We start from the raw sequence: 27,536 nt of genomic DNA on the forward strand, positions 1-27,536 counted from the left end.
AATAACAACCTAATTTTACTCTTCAATGAACTAAGAAAGAAACAACAAACAAAGCCAGATGTTAGGAGGAGGAAAGAAACAATCAAGATTAGAGCAGGAATGAAATAAAATGTGACGAGAAAGACAATAGAGACGATTAATTAAACTAAGTTGATTTTTGTAAAGATATACAAAACTGAAAAACCTCTAGCTGGGCAAAGTACAAAAGAGAGAATACATGAAAAGGATCATATATCAAGATCAAGAAGAAACCCTGGGATACAAGCATGGCTCAATATTCACAAATCAGTAAATGTGATACACACCATTAACAGAATGAAAGATCAAAAGAAAAACATATGATCATCTTAATTCATCAGAAAGAAGCACTTTACAAACTTCAAAGTCCTTTCATAGTAAAACTCTGAGTAAATTAGGTGTAGAAAGAATTAACCTTTTCGAGAAAATAATACATATAGTGCACTATTATTCTGTCATAAAAAAGAAGAACTTCATGCCATTTATGACAATATGGTTGGACATTGATGGCATTATGCTCAGGAAATAAGTCGGGAAAAAAAGGACAAATATTGTATGATCTCAATTATTGTGGAATTTAAAAAATCATAAAAACAGAGTAGATTGGTGATTGCTAGAGCTGAGATGAAGTGGAAGAAATTGATGAAGGTAGTGATAGGGCACAAATATCCAGTTTCAAGATGAGTAAGTTCTAGTGATCTGACGTACACCATGGTGACTCTAGTTAAAAATAGTGAATTTCATACTAGAAAGTTGATAACTGAATAAATATTAAAATTCATTACAAAAAATGTAAACTAGGCGACATGATGGTTGTGTTAACTAATCATACTGTATAGCAATTTCACAATATGTAAGTGAAAATAATCATCACATTGTTCACCTTAAAATGCTCAATGTATCAATTATATATCAATAATGCCAGAAAAAATGTTTAAATAATACACTTTGCTAAGTAAAGTAGCCAGTCACAAAAAAGCATGTAATGTATAACTTCATTTATATGATATGTTCAGTTTAGGCAACACTCTAAGAGAGAAAGTAGATTAAAGGTTGGCCAGGGCTGGAGATTCAGAAAAAGGAATTTTTAACCACAGGGTAAAAGTTTCTTCCGGGAGTTATGAAAGTGCTATAAAATTGATTGCCATGGTGGTTGTGCAATTCTGTGAAGCTACTGGGAACTACTGTATTGTACACTTTAAATTTTGCAATTGTACATTTTATGAATTACATGTCATCTAAGTTTTTATAAACAAAACAAAGCAAATATCTCTTGAACCATCATTTCCTAGAAATTCTGATTCAGCTTTATCCTTACTTACCTCTAGTTCTCAATTCAAGGAGAATACAAACACAGTCACATTTCACTTGCCACCATTCTTGGAACACTTCTAAAATATATTACATAAGATAGATCACCTGCATAATCAAGGTCATTGGCTCTTAGCTAGATGATGGTATTATAATAAAGAAAAATATGAATCACATTCGTGTACAAGAAAGATTATCTACCTTTTCTTGCTTTTTCCACTTGCCCTCCAAATGCTCTGATCATATAATGTATTTACTTGGAGGAGGAGGAGTTATATATTAACTTCCTGATTGATTTCTCCCTGATAGAAGCACCAGCAATGCTACAAGGCGACAGAAATTTGGGGACGTTGTTCTCCACCAGGATGTCTATGAAATGGATTTCAGTTCCTCTGCTGCTACGGCTGGCTTGTTACTTCAGCTCTGGGAGCTGCGGAAAGGTGCTGGTGTGGCCCACAGAATACAGCCACTGGATCAACATACAGGCAATGCTGGATGAACTTGTCCACAGAGGCCATGAAGTGGTTGTTCTGGCATCCTCAGCCTCCATTCTTGTTGATCCCACCAAATCACCTGCTGTTAAATTTGAGATTGTCCCTACATCTTTAACCAAGGTTGAATGTGAGGATTTATTTGGACAAATGGTCAGTAGATGGACATATGACCTTCCAAAAGATAGATTTTGGACATATTTTTCACTAACGCAAGAAATTGGGTTAAAATATAGTGACTGTATTGAAAAGCTCTGTAGAGATGTAGTTTTAAACAGAAAATTTATGACAAGGCTGCAAGAATCAAGGTTTGATGTCTTTCTTGCAGATGCCATTGGACCCTGCGGTGAGCTGCTGGCTCAGCTACTCAACATACCTTTAGTGTACATAGTTCGTGCTACTGCTGGCTACACATTTGAAAAGTACAGTGGAGGCCTTCCTTTCCCTCCATCCTATGTACCTGTTATTTTGTCAGAATTAAGTGATAAAATGACGTTCAAAGAGAGGGTGAAAAATATGATATATGTGCTTTATTTTGACTTTTGGTTCCAAATATTTAATGAGAAGAGGTGGAATAAGTTTTACAGTGAAACACTCGGTAAGTCATTCTTTTAGTAGGTAATACGAAGTTCCAATTTTCCTAGGAACTTGGAAGGTAAGTTTGTATAAATACAAAGTCAGAAGAATTTGTCTTTTATAATTAAAATGATATTTCAATCTCACAAATATTATGGGAAGGCTTATATCATAGGTTCAGTATGAACCTTGGGGTCCATTATTAGCACAGGATATTCCAGGAAGTCAAAACCCACAAATCAAAGAAAGCCCTGAGAATTTCTTGAAGCAATTACATATCCATTCTTTGCTTGCATTATCCTTTAGTTTTTTGTTTTTTAAATTTATTTAGGTATTTGATCCTCCTTTTATTAAAAAAGGGGTCAAAATCATTAGCCATTGTATACTTCATTTTTTGAATAGTTTTGAGTTCACAGCAGTACTGAGTACATATTTCCCATATACCTCCTGCCCCAGCACAAGCATAGACTCCCCCATTATCAACATCTCCCACCAGAGGGGACTATTGTTACAACTGACTGATCTTCACTGACACATTAGCATGCGAAGTGCATAGTTTACAATAGAGCTCATTCTTGGTGTTCTACATTCTATGGGTTTCCTCAAATTTATAAAGACATGTATCCACTACTATTATATCATACAGAATAGTTTCACTTTCCTAAAAATCCTCTGTGCTGTGCCTATCTGACATATACATTTCACTATACGTTTTTCCATCTTTAAGAAAAGTCACTAGAAATTTCACTAACAATCTTAATCAAAGTACACATGTAGATTGAGGAGTTATATTTTGCTAGTACCACTATTGCAGAACATTGAAAATATTCTTTCACATGTTCTTCCTCAGTTTCTTTATTTAAAGATTAAACTGTTTTGCTATATTAGCAGGATTCTTTCACAATGGAGAGATATAATAACTCTACCCCAGACTCAGATGTATAATTTGAGGTTTATAATTATTATACATTCATTCATAAATGCCTACAAATCATCTGTTTTAAAGGCCTAAAATCTTGTCAAAAGGTGGACATATACATTATTAGTCTATGTTTAGAAAACTGTCTCTCCATTAAATAAAAAATGAACAAAATTAAGGGTGAGGCCAAAATTAAGGTCATGTCTAATTCCATACTTTTTTCCACATTTTATTTGCAAATATTTTTACTTAATGAAAAAAATTAAGCTCCTAACATGAACCAGTGCAGTCATAGGTGCAAAGAAGTGAGCCAGAGTTTTCTTGGAAACAACTTCACAGTTTTCTTGGAAAACCTAGAATCAGGGAAAAAGCTTGCTAAACTGTAGAAACTAGACTAAGTACTCTAGGGAAAGGTGTTCCCATGGGTGTGATAGGGTTAATTGACTGAGGAGAAGAAATTGTTTAAATTTGCATGTGTTAGTTTTGTAACTTATAAACAAATGTTTAATTCTATAATGGCATAAAATTAATTACCTCTAATGACTGTGAATGTACTGATGTGCTGCTATTTGTGATGAAAGTGTCTTACACTTTGTCTTTGTGTGTGTGTATATACATATATATAAAACATGTAAATCTTAATGTGTATTTCTGTAATATATATGTGTGTTATCAAGCCATATTTTTAGTGTTTGTCTTATTTTATTTATATATTTTTACATTAAGTATATAAAATACAATGCACAGGTCTTAGTATACAGCTTAATGAATTTTGACATTAAGTATACTCTCATGTAACCATTGCTGAGACCAAGATATCAACATTGTCACTAATTTTCCCCCTTCATGTATTTCACCAATTCCCCTACACACACACTCTCCCCTATGGCAACCACCAGTTTTTTCTCTGTGCCCATGAGTCTATTTCTGTTTTGCTCATTACTGCAGTTTTTTTTGTTTTTTATATAACATATCTAAGTGAAATCATAGGGTATTTATCTTTGACTTATTTCACTTAGCATAATATGCGCTAGGTCCATCCACGTTGTTTCAAATGCCACACCTTCATTTATTTTTTGTAGCTAAGTAATTTTGTACTGTGTATGTGTGCCACATCTTTTTATCCATTCATCGATTGATGGACATAAAGGCAGCATCCATCTTTTCGAACAAACGTAGGAGTTCATATATTTTTTAGAATTAGGGATTTTGTTTTCTTCAGATAAATTTCCAGAAGTAGAATTGCTTTTATTTCTGTTTTTAGTTTTTTGAGAAACTTCCATACCACCTTCTATAGTGGTTGCAACACTTTGTAAACCCACCTGGAGTGAATGAGGTTCCCTTTAATCCACATCATTGAAAACATTCCTTATTTCTTGCCTTGTTGATATTAACCATTCTGGAATGAGGTGATATATCATTTTGGTTTAGATATGCTTTTCTCTGGTGATAAGTGATGAGCATTTTTTCAAGTGTCTGTCACCATCTGTGTTTCTTCTTTGAGAAGATGTCTACTCAGGTCCTCTGCCCAATTTTAGTGAGATTCTTTGTTTCTCTGGTGTTGACTTGTATTACTTCTATATATATTTTGGATATTAACCACTTATTGAATATATCATGTGAAAATATATTCTCCCATACAGTAGGTTGCCTTTTCATTTTGTTAATGGTTCCTTTACTGTACAGGAACTTTTTAGTTTGATGTAGTCCCACCTATTTATTTTTTCTGTTGTTTTCCTTGCCTGCGAGATGTAGCCAGATAAACATTACTAGCACTGATGTTCAAGGATTTACTATCTATGTTTTCTTCTAGAACATTTATGGATTCATGTCTTTGATATGGATATATGGATATATGTCTTTGATCTATTTAGAGTTTGTATTTGTGTATGATGTAAGACTGCAATCCAGTTTCAGCTTTCGAATGTAGTCCCGCAGTTTTCCCAAAACCATTTATTGAACAGCCTATCTTTTCCCCATTGTAATATTTTTGCCTCCTTTGTCATATATTAATTGACCATACAGGTGTGGATTTATTTCTGAGCTCCCATCCTTTTCCACTTTCCCATTCATCTATGTACCTGTTCTTGTGACAGTACAATGTTGTTTTGATTATGTGGCTTTGAAGTATTATTTGAAAGCAGGGCATATGATATCTACAATTCTTTATCAATCTTTGCCTATTAGGGGTCTTTTGTAGTTCCATACAAATTTTAGGATTATCTGCTCTAGTTCTGTGACAAATGCTATTGGTCTTTTGATAGGAATTGCACAGAACCTATAGATTGCTTAGGGAAGTATGGCTATTTTAACCATAGTAATTCTTCCTATCCATGAGAATGGAATAACTTTCCATTTATTTGTGCCTTCAATTTATTTCATCAGTGCCATAGTTTTTAGAGTGTACGTTTTCACCTCCTGGATTAAATTCATTTTAAATACTATATTTTGTTATTTTTTATGTAATTGAAAATGAGACTGATTTCTCAACTTCTCTTTCATTTAGTTCATTATTTGTATATAGAAACACAAAAGATTTCTGTGTATTGATTTTGTATCCTGAGACTTCACTGAATACATTTATTAAATCTAGTAGTTTTTAGGTGGAGTATTTAGGGTTTTCTATGTATAATGTCATGTTCTCTGCAAATAATGACAATTGTACTTTTTCCTGATCAGTATGTATGCCTTTATTTCTTTTCTTATCTAATTACTATGGATAGAACCTTCAGGGCTATGTTGAATAAAAGTGGTGGGCATGGGCATCCTTACCTTGTTACTGATCTTAGAGGAAGAACTTTCAGCTATTTGCCATTAAATATGATGTTAGCTAAAACCACAGATACCTTTAAACATTTTTGGATTCATTATCCCAAACTTCTTTCTTAAAGTTCCCTAGTGCATTCACATTACATTGTTCTCATCTCCTTTACCTTCTGTTTGTTTGTTTCCTTTCAGGAAGACCAACTGCACTTTATGAGTTAATGGGGAAAGCTGATATGTGGGTCATTCGAACCTATTGGGACTTGGAATATCCTCACCCACTCTTACCCAATTTTCAGTATGTTGGAGGCCTCCACTGCACACCTGCTAAACCTCTGCCTAAGGTAACTGATTCCTTTTTTGTTTTGTTGTATTTGTTTTGAGGCATTTATTTCACCAGTATTCTGGCTTAAAAGAAAGACCACTCCTCAACAATATGAATATGTGCCCAACAATATTTGCAACCAAACCTAACATTTCTTTGCTGTCATTCCAGCATTTAAACAATTCCTCATTTGAGATACCAGGGTCTGACATCTTACAGTATTAAAGGAATGGCTTAGACTATTAAATCAGGTAATTTCTACTATATATCATATGTGGACAAAATCTCTGTAAAGCTCTCCTGGGGAACATGGTTTTCAACATCATAGCTGACTTACACAATGAGCACAGAGAAAATGTACACTGTATATATGACAAGGACAATGAATTCTGAATATTTAATGAACATCAAATAATTTTGACCACATCTGAAAACTGCTATAGTATAAAATTGCAAACGATTCTGTTAGCATATAGGATGATGTTCCTCATGGAGGAATGCAATAATCTCATGTTTTAAATTGATACTGTATCTTTAGGACATAATTTAACAGCAAGCCTCCTTTATTAAATTATTTCATGGTCTCTAAATCATGTTTATTTCAGAGCAAGAGAAAACTAAGATCTTATTCAAGGGTTAATCCAGTTTGATTTTGATGACAGAATGTTTAGCTATATGTGGTAATTATCACAAGATCTAAAGCCTGAGGTAAATTAGTAAATGTTCTATTCAATCTAATAAATCAATCTATTGTTTTTTACCAGCTTTATTAAAGTATTATTGACATATAAAATTGTAAGAGATAGAAGGTGTATATCATGGTGATTTGATGTACCTACATACTGTGAAGGGATTCCTCTCATGTACCTAATTAACACATCTATCATCTCACATATTTATCTTTTTTATGTGTGTGAGAACATAGAAGTTTTACCCCAAGCAAATTTCAATTATGTAATACACTGTTATCAACTATACTCACCAGATTACACATTATATCCTCAGACCTTATTCACATTGTAGATTAAAATTTGTGATCTTCAATCAACCTCTTACTTTCTTTACCCTCCTGTCCCAAGCAACTCCACTTTTCTTCTCTCTTTTTTTGTGTCTGATTTTTTTTGTAAAGATTACACATATAAGTAATAGTAAGCAATTTTCGTCTTTGTCTGGCAACTTACCATAATGCCTTCCAGGTCCATCTGTGTTGTCACCAAAGCCATGATTTCTTTCTTTCTCATGGCTGAATAATATTCCTTTGAGGGTGTGTGTGTGTGTGTGTGTGTGTGTGTGTGTGTGTGTGCGCGCGTGTGTGTGGCACATAACATTTCCTTGATCCAATAATACACTTATAGACATATAGGTTGACTTTAGCCATATCATGTATGTTTTGATAATGTTTCAATAAACATGGGAATGCATATATCTCTTCTATATCCTGTTTTCATTTCCTTTGGGTACACGGAACTGGGATGACTGGATAATATGTTAGTTTTTATTTTAATTTTTTAGCGAAGTCCACACTGTTTTCATACTTCCTGTACCATTTTACATTCACACCAATAGTGCCCTAGAGTTTCCTTTTCTCCACATCCTCACCAAATTTATTTTCTCTTTTCTTTTTTGATGATAGGCATTCTAACAAGTGTGAAATAATATCCTTGTGGTTTTGATTTTCATTTATCTTATGATTAGGTATGTTAAGCCCCTTTTTCATGTACCTGTTATCCATTACATGTCTTCTTTGGAAAATGTCTATTCAGTTCCTCCACCTATTTTTCAACTGTATTATTTGGTGCTATTTTTATGGGTTCTTTATATATTTTGACTATTAACCCTCTATCAGATATATGATTTGCAAATACTGTCTCCCTTCTATAGGTTGTCTTTTAATTTTTTTCAAAATTTCCTTTCCTGCACAGAAGGTTTTAGCTTGAGATATTCCCACCTGTTCATTTAGCTTTCATTGCCAGAAAGGCTTTTTTTCCTTCCTGATAATTCATTGTTAGTGTATAAATATTCAGTGGAATTCTGTGTATTGATTTTGTATCCTGGAACTTTACTGAATATGTTTTCATTAATTCTAGCAGATTTTGGTGAAGTCCTTAGAGTTTTATGTATATAATATCATGTAATTTGTAAATAGAGTCCGTTTTACTTGTTTTTTTCCTATTTGGTTGCCTTTTATTTCTTTTTCTTACCTAACTGCTCTAGTTTGGGCTCTCAGTTCTATGTTGAATAAAACTGGCAATAGTGGGCATCCTTGTCTTGTTCCTGATCTTAGAAGAACAACTTCCAGCTTCTTTTATGGTGTTTCATGTGGGCTTTTCATATATGGACTTTATTGTGATGAGCTAGGTTTCCTCTAAACCCAGGTTGTTTAGTTTTCATCTTGAGTGGATGTTAGATTTTGTCCAATGCTTTTTCTGCCTCTATTGGGAAGATGTGATTTTTTATCCTTCATTCTGTTACCATGGTGTACCACATTCATTGATATATGGATCCTGAACCATCCTTGCATGCCTGGAATAAATAAATCCTACTTGGGGTGAATAATTGTTTTACCTCCTCTTTTATTTTTTGAAGAAACTTTATGAAAAGGATAGGTACCACTTATTATTTAAATATTTGTTGAGTTCATCATGAAGCTATCTGGCTGTGGAATTTTCTCTGTTGCAGGATTTTTTATTACTGACTCACTCACCTTACTATTAACACTCTTCAGATTTTCTATTTCTTTATGATTCAATCTTTGTCAATTGTATATTTCTAAGAATTTATCCACTTTACTAGATTGTCAAATTTGTTGTTATATAATTGTTTTTAGTAGTCTCTTATGTCTCTTCTTTGTATTTTTGTCATTATCCGTTGTGATATCTTATCTCTAATTTAAAATTTAATTTGTTTGAGTCCTGTCTCTTTGTTTCCTAGTATGTCTAGCTGAAGGTTTGTCTATTTTGTTTATCTTTTCAAAATAAGTGCACTTAGTTCCAGGGATATTTTCTATTGTGTTTTAGTCTCTACTTCGTGTGTGATACTTGTTATTTCCTTCCTTCTAACTTTGGGCTTAGTTTGTAGTTCTCTTTCTAGTTCCTTGAATGCAAAGTTAGGTTATTTATTTGAGATCATTCTTTTTCTTATTGTACCATTGTAAACATTCTTCTTAGAATTGTTTTTTCTCTGGCCCATAAAGTTTGTTATGTTGTATTTGCATTTTTATCTGACTCAAGATATTTTTTTCTCTGATTTATTCTTTGACCAATTGGTTGTTCAGTAGTATATTGTTCAGTCTTCACATATTTGCAATTTTCCACTTTTTTATTGTAATTTATTTCTAATTTCAGCTTGAAGAACTACATTTAACATTTCTTGTGAGACTGTTCGGGTGAACTTCTTCAACTTCTGCTTATCTGGAGTCCTCTGTCTTTCACTTTCAATTATGTAAGACAATTTTTCTGGGCAGAGCGCTGTTCATTGGCAATTTTATTCTTCTAGTACTTCGAATCTATCATGCCAGTCTCATTTAGGATGAAAAGTTTCTGCTGAAAAATCTTCTGATAGTTTTATGGTGGTTCCCTTGTATATATACCAGGTTGTTTTTCTCTTCCTATTTTCAATATTTTCTCCTGTCTTTAACTTTTGACAGAAATTTCCTGATTGACACCTCAACCATTACAATAGCTCCAATTTATCATGGGGGTGAGCTCCAACTAACACATGCATGGCAGGTGCTAACGTGGTAGAGAGGGTGTTTATGACTGACAATAACTCTGGTATTAACATTGTGCTCACAAAAATATATAGATTGAAAAGGTGCAGTATGAAGCATTGTGCAGTGAATAACACATTCTAATGGGCCATCAATTTTACAATATATTTTCACCATAAAAGAAGTCATATTTAACAAAGGAAATACTGTCGCTCAAATATGTAACTACATACACACACCCAAATGCACGCACGCACACACACACACACACACACACACACACACACGTAATTGTATTATAAATAGGACATTTAGGCTATTTTGTGAAAATTGGAAAACTATACCAGACCCCTTAATATCAGTAATTCTTAACCTCTAGCTATTATATGATTTAGAGAGAGTGTTTGGGAAATTCTCATGAAGTGTATGTTTGCATTATATAACTGAAAGAAAACTGTATTAAGTCATCCCAATCGTAATGCTTAGTGCTCATAGGGAAATAAAATACTAATGGCCAAACTAAAGTAATTAAACAGAAAACCTGCATGGAATAAACAAGATTCTGCTTCATGGCCTCCTCCCAACAATCTACATTAGTAATTAGTAGTATTATAAATGAATAGTCTTGGTATAATACTGTCTAATAATGTTACCTTCAAAATACTGAATGCTGTCCTATTTCATTCTTACTTATACATGCACATAAAACCATGCAAAAATATATATAATAATGCAAACCAACGTCGTATTACATACATCTTTTCAAAGGATTTGAAGGGTTAGGTCCATTTTTAAGAAAATACAGTACTGAAAACATAAGTGAGCTTCCTCAAAAAAATTAAAACTAGAATTACCATTCAGTCCAGGAATTCCATGTCTTGGCATACACCTGAGATAATTAAAATCAGGATATCAATAAGATATTTGCACACCCATTTTATAGCAGCACTATTCACAGGAGCCAAAAAGTACAAGCAACCCAGGTGTCCATTGACAGATGGTTCAATAAGCAAAATGTGGTATTTATACACAATGGGATTTTGCTCAGCCATAAAGTAGAAGGAAAGTCCATGGTTCCACATGGAAAAGCTTGAGAACATCATGCTGAGGGAAATGGGCCACTCACAAAAAGACAAATCTGCATGTTTCCACTTATAGGAGGTATCCACACTGCTCAAATTCATAAATTCAGAGACTAGAATGATGGTTGCCAGGGATGGTGAAGGGGAAAAGGGATATTTTTATATAATAATATAGAGTCCTAGTTTTGCAAGATGAAAAAGGTTTGCACATTGGTTCCCCAACAATGTCAATGCACACATTACTGAACCATATACTTAGGAATAGCTAGCACGGTAAGTGTTATGTCATGTGTATTCTACCAGAATTTTAAAAAGCAGGCACTACACCAATAATTCCTGATTACACTGGGTTTCTCTCTTTAGTTGTTTCTAGCAGTCCTTTCAATAGTGTTCACTATGCTGTTGCTCTTATGTTATGGAACCAATGCTTTCTCCACAGGAAATGGAACAGTTTGTCCAGAGCTCAGGGGAAAACTGTATTGTGGTGTTTACTCTGGGGTCAATGGTCAGTAACATGTCAGAAGAGCGAGCCAATGTGATTGCGTCAGCCCTTGCCCAGATTCCACAAAAGGTTAGATAATGGGCCTTAATTGTGTGCAACTACTAATGGGTCTGTTCAACTCTGTAAAGGGCCTGCTTACAGAAATTTCCTGCATGCCACCTCAACCTTATGATAGCTCCAGTTAATGTCAGGTATGAGGTCAAACTGATATATTCGTGGCAGATGCTAAAGTAGTCCTGCAGGTGTTTTTGACAATAACATTGGTATTAACATTATGATCACCAAATATATATATTTCAGATTTGTGGTATGAAGTTTTGCTACTATGATGGTATTGGAGGCAGGTACAGATACCATCAAATTCTATCCTATCACTTGCCTCGTTCCCCTATAGGATTCCTGAGGGTTGTGTACACACTACAGATGTACCCAGAAAGGTGTTAAATCTTAGCAGTGACATTAAGCACAAAATGATAAAGTCTGAAAGGCGTCATGCAGTTTAGGTTTGCCAGGTCATACCGGCCTCTCTTATTTTCCCTCAATTTTGGAATAGGCCTGTTCAGTGTGCTTTTCAGGGTCCTATTCAGGAAAGGATGACCAGGGTTCACCAAGCTGCATTAGGTAACCATCCAGCCACGATGATTTAGGAGAGTAAAACTGACATGCCCTGATGGACTGGGCCCTATACAGAGTGAAGGGAGAAGGTAAACGAGAATTAGGGAAGTAGGTCAACCCTAAAGGTGGCCCCATGCTTAATAACATGTGGCCCTGGAAAGAACTCTGCTTTTAACCTATCAGAATAACAACTCCTCCATTCGAAGAAGAAGAGAATATGTGAAGGAGCCAACCAGAAGCAAGCTTAACATAGGAAAGTTTCAGATGTCCCCTCTCCATGAAGCACAGTAATGTATTGTTTTCTGATGTATAGACTATACCTGCTCTACTGGGGTATTTGTGACCTATTTTTTATTTTCCTAATTGAAACGGCTTTTCCTTATCACCTAGGCGAATTTTCTGCTGAGAATCTAAAGTTACTTGAACATTCATATAGCAAATATGTATTATGACTGTAAATTGTAATTCATTTTATGAGGATCAATGGGGAACTCCAAAAACAATCTATTTTGGTGCAGGGCATGGAAATCGCTTGGCTGTAGGTCCCAGATTAATCAACATTGTCAGTGCTTTGTAGTACATGACTGAAGTGTGAACACTGAGTTGAATGAACTTTGCCATCATCACAACTTTGAATTTTTTGCAACCGTTGTATTGTCCTATATGAAGTACTGACAGGCTCTACTCTCTCCATTTGAATAATTTTCACACCTAGAAATATTAATGATACTCTGGATTCATGTAAATAACCACCTCTTTAAATTTTTCTTGCAAATAGTGCCTAACAATTAACAACCAAAAAGAAGTTAGATGCACTTACTACGGCGAAATTATCTGTGTTAACAAATTATTAATAAACAGAATTGTTTATTTCTCAGAAGTAGATTCCAAAAATTAGTCTTTTCATAAATTAAGTAATGTAAAACTAATAAACTAACTTATAGAATAAATGGATATAATGAACTCTTTTCTGTGTGTTACACCAAAAAATATTGTTACATTGAAAGATAAGAGCAATTATAATAAAAAATAAAACACATGTGTAGATCTTAGAGACTTACTCCTTTTTTGCACTACAATTATAATGACTACCTTAAAATGTCTTAAATACTTTGATTTCTCATTGATAATCTCAGTTACCTAACCTCTATGTGTGTAACATCATGATTGCATTCATAACCTGATTGAATATAAAATAAGAAAGCAAATTGTGGGTATTCCTATTATACCAGTATTTTATAGTTCTCATTTTTAACACCACTTGTCCTTATCACTTATGTATCTATGAAAAGTATTTAACTAGATTATCTCTTAATTTCTTTAGAATTTTCACATGCTATACCTTCTATGTTTGCCTCATAGAATATGGTTATTTTCTTTACTTGAACAGGTTCTGTGGAGATTTGATGACAAAACACCAGATACCTTAGGGCAGAATACTCGGCTGTATAAGTGGATCCCCCAGAATGACCTACTTGGTAAGAATTGAAAACAAACTCTGAAATGAGAGTAACTCTACCCAGTGATAATAGTTCACCAGGGAACAAATTTACTGAGCATTAATTACTGAAAAACTCAAAAACAAAACTTAACTTCCATATATTTGTTTTCCAGTCCTAGTGGAAAAAGGATAAGCTATAAAAGTTGTAATTTATTATACAGTCTCCTTATGGCCAGAAACATAGTACCTTCATTTCAGGTGTAATTATTTCTCTCAGTGAATTTATTTATTTATTTACTTACTTACTTACTTACTTATTTATTTTCATTTTGGTATCATTAATATACAAATACATGAGCAAGACTGTGGTTACAAGATTTCCCCCATTATCAAGTGCCCACCACATACCCCATTACAGTCACTATTCATTATTGTAGTAAGATGCTATAGAGTCACTACTTTTATTGTCTGTGCTTTACTGCCTCCCAGTGCCCCCACACACATTATGTGTGCTAATCTTCATGCGCCTTATTCCCCTTCTCCCTCCCTTCCCATCCATCCTCCCCAGTCCCTTTCCCTTTGGCAACTGTTAGTCCATTCCTGGATTCTGAGTCTGCTGCTGTATTGTTCCTTCAGTTTTTGCTTTGTTCTTATGCTCCACAGATGAGTGAAATCATTTGGTACTTGTCCTTCTCCTCCTGGCTTATTTCACTGAGCATAATACCCTCCAGCTCCATTCATGTTGTTGCAAATGGTAGGATTTGTTTTCTTCTTATTGCTGAATAATATTCCATTATGTACATATACCACATCTTCTTTATCCATTCATCTATTGATGGACACTGAGGTTGATTCCATTTCTTGGCTATTGTAAACAGTGCTCCGATAAACATAGGGGTGCATAAGTCTTTGGAAACTGGGAAACTGCATTCTTAGGGTAAATTCCTAGGAGTGGAATTCCTGGGTCAAAAGGTATTTCTATTTTTAGTTTTTTGAGGAACCTCCATACTGCTTTCCACAATGGTTGAACTAGTTTACATTGCCACCTGCAGTGTAGGAGGGTTCCCTTTCTCCACTTCCTCACCAGCATTTGTTCCTATTCTTTTCAATGCTGGACATTCTAACTGGTGTGAGGTATCATCTCATTGTGGTTTTAATTTGCATTTCCCTAATAATTAGTAATGTAGAACATCTTTTCATGTGCCTTTTGGCTGTCTGAATTACTTCATTGGAGAATTGTCTGTTCATACCCTCCACCCCTTTTTTAATAGGGTTATTTGCTTTTTGGATGTTGAGGCATGTGAGTTCTTTATATATTTTGGATGTTAACCTCTTGTTGGGTATGTCATTTAAAATATATTGTCCCATACTGTAGCATGCCTTTTTGTTCTGCTGATAGTGTCCTTTGCTGTACAGAAGCTTTTTAGCATGATGTAATCCCATTTGTTCATTTTTATTTTGTTTCCCTTGCCCAAGGAGATGCATTCTGCAAAAAGTTGCTCATGCTAATATTCAAGACATTTTTGCCTTTAGTTTCTTCTAAGAGTTTCATGGTTTCATGACTTACATTCAGGTCTTTGATCCACTTTGAGTTTACTTTTGTATATGGGGTTAGACAGTAATCCAGTTTCATTCTCTTGCATATAGCTGTCCAGTTTTGCCACATTAGCTTGTTGAAGAGGCTGCCATTTCCCCCATTGTATATCCATGGTCCTGAATCGTATATTAATTGACCATATATTCTTGGGTTTATATCTGGGCTCTGTAGTCTGTTCTATTGGTCTATGGGTCTGTTCTTATGCCAGTACCAAACTGTCTTGATCACTGTAGGTTTAGTAGCTTGAAGTCTGGGAGCACAATCTCCCCTGCTTTATTGTTCCTTCTCAGGATTGCTGTGGCTATTGTGTCTTTCGTGGTCCTGTATGTATTTTAAAACTATTTGATCCAGTTCATTGAAGAATGCTATTGGTATGATAATTGAATCTGTTGATTGCTTTAGGCAGGTCAATAATATATTGACAATATTAGTTCTTCCTATCCATGAGCATTGGATGTGTTTCCATTTATTGGTATCTTCCTTAATTTATCTAATGAGTGTCTTGTAGTTTTTAGTGTATAGGACTTTCACTTCCTTGGTTAGGTTTATTCTGAGGTGTTTTATTCTTTTTGATGCAACTGTGAATGGAATTGTTTTCCTGATTTGTGTTTCTGATAGTTCGTTCGTGTATAGGAATGCAACAGATTTCTGTGTATTAATTTTGTATCCCACAACTTTTCTGAATTCAGATATTAGATCTAGTAGTTTTGGATGGATTTTCTAGGATTTTTATGTAAAATATCATGTCATCAGCAAACAGGGACTGTTTAACTTCTTCCTTGACAGTCTGGATGCCTTTTATTTCTTTGTCTTGTATGATTGCCATGGCTAGGACCTCCAGAACTATGTTGAATAAAAGTGGGGAGAGTGGGCATTCTTGTCTTGTTCCTGATCTTAAGAGAAAAGCATTCAGCCTCTCACTTTAAAGTATAATATTGTCTGTGGGTTTGTCATATATGGCCTTTATTATGTTGAAGTACTTGCCCTCTATACCCATTTTGTTGAGAGTTTTTATCATGAATGAATGTTGAATTTTGTCTAATGCTTTTTCAGCATCTAGGGAGATGATCCTGTGGTTTGTGAAATTCTTTTTGTTAATGCGGTGGATGATGTTGATGGATTTTTTAATGTTATACCATCCTTGCATCCCTGGAATAAATCCTACTTTATAATGATAGATGATCTTTTTGATGAATTTTCAATTTGATTTGCTTATATTTTTTCAGTATTTTTGCATGTATGTTCATCAGAGATTTTGGTCTATAAGTTTCTTTATTTGTGTGGTGTCTTTGCCTGATCTTTTTTTAGAGTGATGCTGGCCTCGTAGAATGAGTTTGAGAGTATAACCTTCTCTTCTACTTTTTGGAAAGCTTTAAGGAGGCTGTGTATTAGGTCATCACTAAATGTTTGATAAAATTCAGCAGTGAAACCATCTGGTAGAGGGGTTTGTTCTTATGTAGGTTTTTGATTACTAATTTAATTCCCTTGCTGTTAATTGGTGTATTCAGATTTTCTGTTTCTTCCTGGGTCAGCCTTGGAAGGTTGTATTTTTCTAGAAAGTTGTCCATTTCTACTAAGTCATCCAGTTTGTTAGCTAGCATGTATTTTTTCATAGTATTCTCTCATAAATCTTTGTATTTCTTTGTTGTCTGTAGTGATTTTTCCTTTCTCATTTCTGATTCTGTTTATGTGTGTAGACTCTTTTTTTCTTGATAAGTCTGGCTAGGATCAGAGAATTTTTCAATAGTTACTTGGATCTTTGCCCTGACTCCTAGTTCTCCCACATTGTGTCTATCTTTTCCCCTTCTATGTGGGAATTTAGGGTCATGAAAAATGAAAACCTCCTTTACTATTTGTGATTCTCCATTTTCTATAGGAAAATATCAATAATCTTCATGAAGATATAACACATTTCAGATTAAAGTGCAGCTTTTCCTTCCTCTGATTCCAGAGCCATCACTCTCACTTTTCCAGCTGCTTTGACACCCTGTATGTAAGACTCAGTGGCTTCACTATTTCTTTAAGAGAATATGTCCTAATGTGCCTTCTCCTTTTTTCTCTGCACACTTCTTAAATCTGAAATGTTCTCTTTCAGCTTGTCCACCACAATCTTGTATTCATTTTTTAGTCACATGTGCCACACCAATCTTCATTTATCTTTCAGCAGACTTTCATGCTTCTTGTTCGAAGTTTTGAAAAATATTTTAGTGCCCTTTCCTCTGTATGAAAACCTATGATCTAGACCACACTGCCTCTTTCAGTGTCTTCTACTGTCCAAGTCTCATTTTATTTCTAAGATTCATAATTAATAATTTGCTGAAATTCACCTAATCCTAGGTCATCCAAAGACCAAGGCCTTCGTAACTCATGGTGGAGCCAATGGCATCTATGAGGCAATCTACCACGGGATCCCGATGGTGGGCATTCCGTTGTTTGCAGATCAACCTGATAACATCGCTCACTTGAAGGTCAAAGGAGCAGCTGTCAGACTGGATTTGGGTACACTGTCTAGTACAGATTTGCTCCGTGCATTGAAGAGAGTCATTAATGACCCTTTGTGAGTACCGCAATTTTTAAAAATACATAATATATATAGCCAGGTTATTTTGTCAAGAGTGAGCATGAGTTTCATCTCATATTTAAGAGGCAAATTTTGAAACTTTTAACATGATTTCACCCATCTTAAAACTGCTTTAATTTTCAACAAGACATTTATTTCAAAGTTGCATTTTAAGCCCATGATTTAATGAGTAACCAATGAGTGCAAAAATTTTCTACGCAAGCAAATGCAGAAGTTATACAGGTAATTGTAAAAAGAAACTTTTTAAACAATATAGAATCCAGAATGAAAGAATGAAGAACTTCAAGTTATATAAAACATACCAATTCAATACCAAAACGTTATGAACTTATAAATCTTTTTTACTGAATAACTTTTACCATTATTTTAATGTATTTTATAATGATATGTGATTTACATAGCATAAAATTCCATGTTTATGTGTAATATATATGTTATGTGTTACAAAGTTATGAAACCATCATCATAATCTAAATTTGGGACATTTTCATTAATCCAAAAAGAAATCTCAGGTGCCTTAGAAGTCACTCTCCACTCTCCCTGCCTTAGCCAACCATTATTGTACTTTCTTACAGTTATAAACTACCATATTCTGAACATTTCATACAAATGGAAACAAAAATATATGGTATTTTTCAACTACTTCTTTTCACTTACCATGCTTTTCAGTTTCATCCATGTGGTAGTTCTATATTGCTGAGTAATATTCCAGGATATGAGTATGCTACATTTATTTATCCACTTTTCAGTTCATGAACATTTTGACTGTTTCCCCATGTGGCTATTATGAACATTGGTATATGAATTTTTGTGTGAACATATATTTTTCATTTCTTTTGGCTGGATATTTAGGAGTAGAATTGCTAGGTCATAGTTGGTAACTCTTTGAGGAACTGCCAAATTGATGTCAAAAGAAGGTGTGCCATTTCACATTCCCATCAGCTTTGTGTGAGAGATTCTTACTTTGTCAACACTTGTTATCAACTATTTATTATTATTATTATTATTATAGCCATTGTAGTTGGTTGAGTGTTCTCTCCTTGTGTTCTTGATTTGCATCTCCCTTATAGCAAAGGCTATTGAACATCTTTTCATCTGCTTATTGGCCATTCATATATTCTCTTTAGAAAAAGGTCTGTTCCAATACTTGGAGAAGTTTTGAATTTGGTGGTCTTATTTTTGAATAAAATTAATTCCTTATGTACTATGATACAAGTATTTTATCATATATATGATTTATTAATATTTTCACTCGTTCTGGAGAGTTTGGTTTCTCAATTACTTAATTGTGTCCTTTGAAGCATAAAACTTTTAAAATATGATAATATGTATAGTAAACTCTTCCATATTATGGGAAAAAATAAGGTGGTAGAATCTGTAGTGCCTAGCATGACAACCATCAATTCAGCATTTATTGTATTAGAAGTTAACACGTAAGAAATGCTCAAAAAATGTATACTATCAAGAAAATGGTAGAATAATTGAAGATAAAATACTTTTAAATAGGCAAGAAATAATAGAAAAATAAACATGAGGAACGTTGGACAAATTAAGAAGAAATACAGAATAAACTGGTAAATGAGAATGTAAATATGTCAGTACTTACATTAAATCTAAACAGGCTAAATCATTTAAAGAGAATTTAAAATTGTCAGACATAATCTTAAAACCTATATATACAGTTTATAATATATGCTTAAATAGAAGTGTAAAAGATTATAAATGTGAAGGTAGGAAAAGATCTATTGCAGCCAGTAATCATACAAAGATGTTAAACCTATAATAATATCAGACATCACAGTGCAGAAGCACTACTAAAAGTAAAAATAAATATTTCATAATAATAAATAGATAAGTATTTCAAAGCAATATAATTTATCAATTGATAACACCTACTAATAAAACCCCAAATAAAGCAAAAGTCAACAAAAGAAAAAACTAATATAAAAATGTATAATCATAATAGTTTCTAAACACCTTCCTTAAAAACAGAAAAGAAATGACAAAATAATGGAAAAGTATTTGAAAGTTTTGAAGAACACAATTTAAAAATGTAAACTTTTTGAGATATATATAGGTATAGAAATAGAAAAAAACAAAAGAAAATACACATTTTTTCAAGATTGGAATAGATACTGGAATTGACCATTACACGAAGACTCAGTAATTTGAAATATACAAATCAGAAAGAGTATATTGTACACCTTACTAGAATTCACTTTGAAATCACCAGAAAGAAAGATAGCTGAGACATCTCAAAATTTTGGAAATCAGTATACTCCTACATTATTCAGAGTCAATAAAGAAATCATAATCATAAATATGCCTTTTTCTAAGCAACTCCACTTCTGGATATATACATAGAATGGTAAAAAAATGTAAACCAAAAGATTTATGTAAGATTTTTATTAATAAATAGTATAGTAATAATAATTAGTAATAATGGCCAAAAAATTATTAACACAAATGTCTGTTGTTCATTAAGTCAAGAGACTATAGGTGGATTGGCCAGGCAAAGGAATACTATACAACAATGGAATTAACCAACAGGTGACACACACAAGACAAAAGGAAATCAGTACTACTACATGATTCCAAAATATAAATAAAAGAAAGTAATTTATGGTGCTAAAATTTAGGATACCCATTAATTCAGGGAAGATAGTAGTTATTGAAAGGATCAAGGAAATCAGGGTGCTTCTGAGTAGCTTGTGATATCATATTTCAATATCTGAATAACAGAAACATTAGAAAATTCACTTCACAATAATTTTCTAGCCAATTCTGAAATTTTGAGCAATTAGGCTTATGCACATTTTTCTTATGTATTTCATACTTACATGTTTATTATATAAAATAAAATGCATTTTAAAAACTCTGGGAATCAAGTAGAAAAAAAAAGACCACACACACACACAAATAGAAGAAAACCTAGGTTTGCTGTCACAGAGTGGCACAGTGAGAAGGCCAAAATGCCCAGAGGAGTGTGTGTGTGGACCAAAGGATAGGAGAAGAGGTTGCCAGAGTCTGCCCATGTAAGGTCCTGTAGGCCAAGAACAGATTTGGAATTTATTCTAAGTGTGATGAAAGGTCATATGGAAACTTTAGCAAAGAGCATCATAATCTGATATCTATTTCAAAGAGCCTACTGTCTACAGGATGGAAAATAAAGAGAAGGGGTAGAAGAGAAGAGTGGAAGCACAGGGACTGGTGAAGAATCATTTCACCCATCAAGACACAATTCATGTTAAATGCTCCATGAGGACCATCATAACAGTGCACTTTCACCATCTCATTCTTCATTACCTCTGCTAGAAAAGATTAATTTATCCCATCTTAATTTTGTCTTCACTTTTTAATTGTCAATCAGAAAATTCCAATTTGAAAGCCAAACCCAATTTAAAAATGTAGTGCTTCTGCAATTTTAAAATACTTATTTTGAATCACTCATAAGACACTTTTCAAAAACCTTTCATGGGGATGATATGCTTAGGCAAATTAACTTCCTTTCCATGTTGCTATCTTTGTATTTCCTCTTCAGATATAAAGAGAATGCTATGAAATTATCAAGAATTCATCATGACCAGCCAATGAAACCTCTCGACCGAGCGGTCTTCTGGATTGAGTTTGTCATGCGCCACAAAGGAGCCAGGCACCTGCAGCCAGCCTCCCATGACCTCACCTGGTTCCAGTACCACTCCCTGGATGTGATTGGGTTCCTGCTGGCCTGTGTGGCCACTGCTCTGTTTGCCATCACAAAATGTTATCTGTTTTGTTGCCAGAAGTTTGCTAAAAAAGGAATGAAGGAAAAAAAGGAGTAGTTGTTTCTGAGACCAGAAGCTGGGATGACTCACAGATGGGCCTCCTCCAGTTTATTCCAGCAAGAAGCTGCGATGTAAGGTTCCCTTCCTCCTGTGATAAAACGACTTTTTGCAATTTAGCTTATCAGATCAAATTTGTTTTCAAGGTATTTACTACTTGTTTAAGAGTTAGAAATACGTCATGCTAAAGAGAAGAAAACTGACATAAAATAAAACTATTTTTCTAATTCGAAAGGTATACCAACAAAAGTGAACTTAACTGTGTTTCCTGCCACGCACATGGACACAAAAGCCTTATTCATAATATAAGTATATTGTGCAAAAATTCAGAATATTTTAATTTCCTTTTGGTACAGAACTTTATCTTTTGCAAAGGAAAGTAAGTGTTCAATAAGTAGAATTCAATAATTAATCATTTTTATTGTGCATCTGTCCTCAGCAACACTACTTAACTAAAAACATGTCAAGCTATTTGCCTTCATGTAGTTTAAATCAATTCCAGAGGAATGTTTGTAGAATTAGAAACATAACAACTGCAACCTGCTTCTGTGGCTCTAAGATGAAGGTGGTCCCCGACCCTGGGCAAGTTCTTTATGAACCTGCTGAGAATGAAGAAAGGGGAAGGGGAAAGGGTTTTTATTTGTCATTGCTCAGTCTCTCTCACAGAACTCCCCCAAATCCTCCATCTCGGGCCCCATTAGCAAGCTAGTTCCCCCATCCCTGTGACCAGGTTGTGTGCTCCGCATAGCCCTGCTTCTTCAGGGAGGAACTCCATGGGTGGGTGTCTGGTGACTGATGGGCATCTGACCAATTACACCCCAGGAAAGGAGGGGAGAAGCGAATGGTCGTTTTCTCTCCACCCCTTGCTCCAGGCCAGCCACGAGGGACCACAGAGGTAAACATTACATTGATGTGCAAATAGATCCTTATATGCATACTACTATCAAGGCCAGGTGGGAAATTCTGCTTGAAAACTTCCATTTTCCCCATAGCTTCCTACCATACAATTAAGCAATGTGAAAGTCTTTGATTTCATGACCTAATTTTCTTTTCCTCATGATCTTTAATAATATTCACTTGGTTGCTTTCACTCTCACATTCAGCCTTAGATAATGGATGAAAGGTCTCAAACGTAGATTATTAAACCTGCACCTTAAAGGGACTTCACGAATTTTCATTATTTTCAAAAGTACATGAACAGATACATGTCTGCTTCTTTTAAAACAACATGTAGTACTGCTTATCTGATTACAGATATGGTATGAAATTCAATATGCTTGTTGAAGTTTGAAATAATGCCTGTAATTCTACTTCACCATACTTAGACGAGCCTTTCTCATGCTTTTGTCTCTTTTCTCAGGAGCCCAAGGCCCCATTCCTCCCACAGCTCTTATGTGTAAACATTAAGTCCTTTGTCATGACAGAAAATAATAATTATTTTATTTAAACCTAGGCACATTATAACTGACATAATCAATAACAATAAGACAAATATGAAAATTATGTTAATTTCATAGAGTATTGTCAAATGAAAGGAATCTAAAGATCCTCCTAAAAACTACACAAGAGGGACTCACTTTATGATCAAAGTGTTCCTGGTCAGGAGAAGCACACCTCCCTGCTGGTCAAGAAGACACAATCCAAGTCTTACAACAAACATTCTCTAGCCTAAGCCATGAATTTATTTTTTTTTAAGTTAAAACTTGGATTCTTAGGGAATCATAGGAGAAATTTACCAAAGGATTTTCCATGCAAATTCTCAATAATTGACATTTTTTAACACCACATAACTTATATAGTACCATAATTGATATTGTTTAATCATGCATATACACTCAAATAATTTTCCTCAAATCCACCCTGAAGCACATATAACAGGAGAGGGATTGTTATACATTGCATAGTGAGAACTACTTCAAATCTCTGATAAAGATACAAGCAACCAATATGAAAATAGGTGAAGGACATGAAGAGGATATTCACATAAGCAAAATGGCTAATAACATATATAAAAGATGACAAATGTCATTGGTGCTTTGGGAAATGGAATATAAGTCAATAAATAATTTTTCTATAGATGACTTGCCAAGCAAATATCTGGTACAACTCTTTTTGAGGAAGTATAATATGGAAAAGCCCTTTAAATAAAATTTAAACATACCATTTGACATTGCAATTCTACATCCAGGGATATGTCACATAGAAATACTTGCACATGTTCATAATTATATTCAGAATGTTCCTGCTAGCACTTACATGGCTATCAGGGAACATACTTATGTCAAACATATGTATAAATTATATAGCCATTAGGAAAAGATTATAGGCAAATTGTTGCATGCTCTCCATGTCACATTATTGTGAACAAGTTCCAGAAATTATAGTCATGGCACTCTTATTTTTGGAAATAGAAATAAATATGTATATGTGAATTTATATGACCATAGAAGGAAAGATCTGGAAGCATACATGGAATTTCCAATGATGAGATTTTAACATTTTATTCCATATACTTCATTATTTGAACTTTTGCAGTAGGTTTCTGTTTATTAATAATGTGGTTTATAAAAAAATAACTAGTGAAATAAACATGGATTCAAGATATCAAGTTCTAAGATTTTGATATCATGTTATCAACATATTAGTTTCATTTGGAACACTTGAACTGATGAGAAATCTGGTATACTATCTAAGAAATTGAGGCCTTTTTTGAGGATACCTATTTCATATTCAAAATATTGTAAATAAATATATTACATGTATTTATTATGTCAGTAGTTTAAAAAATCTTCCCTCATGCAAATTTTATGACTTTACTATGGTTTTAATAACAATATTTAATGAATTTTACAATAGCTGAAGGACTTCTTGTGGTTTCCTTAAAGCTTGTATATGTGATGGCTTTGTGTGATGACTAAAATACTTTGATAACCTCCCATCAAATAATTTCCCCTTCTTGAACTTTAGTAAGACTTGTTGCAGTCTCACAAAAAGAATGTGGTATAAGTGCTGCAGCTTAACTTCCAAGGCTCAGTTCCAGGATGCAGCACCTCTTTCTCTCTGTCTCTGTGGGTGTCTCTGGTTCTTTTTCTGTCATTCTCTCTCAGGGAGTGGTCTCCCTGCTCACCATGGAGCCCTGTACCATACCCAAAGTGTCCAGGGTAAACAGACCATTGGAGGAGAGATACACAGATATGCCTAAGGAGTGCCAGTTGTTCCAGCCTCCAGAAGTTTGAGTTTTCTCCAGCCAATCACCAGATATGTCCTTCCGATGATTACCCGATATGTCCCAACCACCATATGGCTGTAACCACCTGAGAAACCATGTCTGCACCCAGCCAACACCCAGAACTATGAGAGAGAAAAATCAAATGAGTATACTTGTTCTAAGCCCCTACATTTAAGGGCCATTTTATGCAGTAAAAAATAGGGAGAAAATATTTCTTCTAAAATATGTTTTTAATTACATCTTTGTAATAATATTTCAATTAAGATATAGGTACATAAATGGGAATGTAAATGTTACATTTTGTAAATAACTGTAACCCAGAAAAGGGAGTCACCATAGCATGGTGGTTAAGAGCTTGATGTCTGGACCCAGGAAGCTGGGTGCAAGTTCCTGAAACCCACTATGGAGTGATGTGGCCTTAGGCTAGTCAGCTCACTGCCCTAGGCCCCAGCTTACCCACCAGTGAAATGGACATAAAGTAACTGTACTGGGCACCTCATGGGCCTGCTGAAAAGATGAGTGTGTTAACCTTGTAAAGCATGAAAACCAGTTGCTATAAAACCAATATGTAATTTGCATTAACTACTATCATTTAAATGAATAGAAAAGTTTCCACAATGATTTTAGTCTTCATGTAAGTTAATATATTTTAAATGCAATATGTTTCAAATGTAAATGGTAATAATAATAAAATTTCCTCTTAAATTCACAGAAGTTAAATACGTATGAAAAAAATCTACGGTACAAACAACGGGCTAACAAACTATGGCCACATCTGGAGGGCCATTTGTGTTTTTACCATTAAGCTAAAAGATATATAACATAAAATTCACCTTTTGAACCATTATAACATGTACAGTTTAGTTGTATTTCATACTTTCACAATGATGTGCAACTGTGACACCTATCTGGGCCCAGAGCATTTTCATCACCCAGAAAACAAACTGTATACCCAATAAACAGTTATTTCCCCTTCACCCATCCCCTTGGCACTAGTTAATTGACATTTTGCATCATTCTACAGACAATTAGGTAAAAATAATAATAAAGAAGACATAAAAGACTATAACTCCAACCATGGATACTTTCCATACTTTTCACATATCTTCTTGGTTCTTAAATTGAAATTATCTAACGCATAAAGTACAGATAACTCCAGGATTGCCCTTTAATTGAATATATTCAAGAACACCCAGCAGAATGTAGAAAGAATTGCAAAGAACACCTGAACACCCCACTTCCTGAATGACAGCATTACTCGCTCAATGGATCAGCTCCCATGTGAAGCAAGCATAAGTAATGAAAATTATTTATAAGGCAACCATTTAAATTATCTAGGAAATGTCCTGAAGACACATGGCAAATAAAGACACACTTATGCAAGCAAGTGTAGTAAAATCAGTGACAGCCTGTGGCTTTGAAGCCACGAACTGCTCTGTCTTGCACCCTCCTTACCCAAAGTGAGGGACTCCACTGCAAGCAGGGCCTGAAAGAACACGGAGCTTCCACTTGAGGCTTATGGTGTCTTCTTATAAGGGGCAGGACACTCGAATTTCTCTCTCACACACACACACACACACACACACACACACACACGTCACACAACCTGCCCCAGCTAAGTGTTACAGAGGCTAAATTCTAGACAAGTGTGGCCAAGAAGGTTCTCTCTCCTTCTGCCCAGCCCCACTCATAGGGCAGAGTTTTATTAAGGTGCAGCACACTGAGAATACCGAATCCCAAAGGGTAAGTGCCCAGCTCGTTCATAAGATGGGCTGCCGTGATGGAGGCAGCAAACCAAAAATGGCTGCTACTACCTTACTGCTAAAGCAAGGATGTCACTCAGAGGGAACTGTAGCACTGTCACTACCCCCAGGCCTGGGAGCAAATGTCCTGAGATAGGGAGACCCAGGACATAGAACAGAGAGCTCCAAAGCTATCCCCAAAGGAACTCACTTCACCACAACAGACTGGGGGAAATTCAAACCTTGTATGTGGTATCTAGACTAATCAAATTCATAGAAACAGAAAATAGAAAGATGATTGCCAAAGGCTGGAGAACAGGCAGATAGAGAGCTTTTTAACTTCCAGTTTTACAAGATATAAAAGTTCTCAAGATTTGTTTTTCAATGTGAATATACTCAACTCTATAATTTATAAAGGCAAAACTAAGATGGAAAACTTTATGTTGTGTTATTTTACAACATTTTTTTAAGCAGGCAGTACTCTGATAATTCCTGATTACACTGGATTTCTCTTTTTAACTGTTTGCAGCAGTCCTTTCAATAGTGTTTGCTATGCTGTTGCTCTTTTGTGATGGAACCAATGTTTTCTCAGCAGGATATGGAACAGGATGTCCAGAGCTCTGGAGAAAATGCTACTATGGTGTTTACTGCTGGGTCCATGGTCAGTAACATGTCAGAAGAGCGAGCCAATGTGATTGGGTCAGACTTGCCCAGATTCCACAAAAGGTTAGATAAAGGACCTTAATAGTGTGCAACTACCTAATGAATCTGCTCAACTCTGTAAAGTGCCTGCTTACAGAAATTTCTGGCATGC

The 27,536-nt window shown here is 34.6% G+C and overlaps 1 protein-coding gene across 1 annotated transcript; it reads left to right on the forward strand.

The window, feature by feature from the left end:
* Positions 1–1,561: 1,561 nt before the first annotated feature.
* LOC118928676 (UDP-glucuronosyltransferase 2B31-like) lies at positions 1,562–22,044 on the forward strand. Its single transcript, XM_036918139.2, has 6 exons — positions 1,562–2,418; positions 6,274–6,422; positions 11,634–11,765; positions 13,702–13,789; positions 17,687–17,906; positions 21,472–22,044. The coding sequence occupies exons 1-6, from the start codon at positions 1,650–1,652 to the stop codon at positions 21,749–21,751; spliced, it is 1,638 nt and encodes a 545-aa protein (XP_036774034.2). The 5' UTR covers positions 1,562–1,649; the 3' UTR covers positions 21,752–22,044.
* Positions 22,045–27,536: the final 5,492 nt, after the last annotated feature.

The sequence above is a fragment of the Manis pentadactyla genome, chromosome 5 (assembly GCF_030020395.1).
Source record: "Manis pentadactyla isolate mManPen7 chromosome 5, mManPen7.hap1, whole genome shotgun sequence".
NCBI lineage: Eukaryota > Metazoa > Chordata > Mammalia > Pholidota > Manidae > Manis > Manis pentadactyla.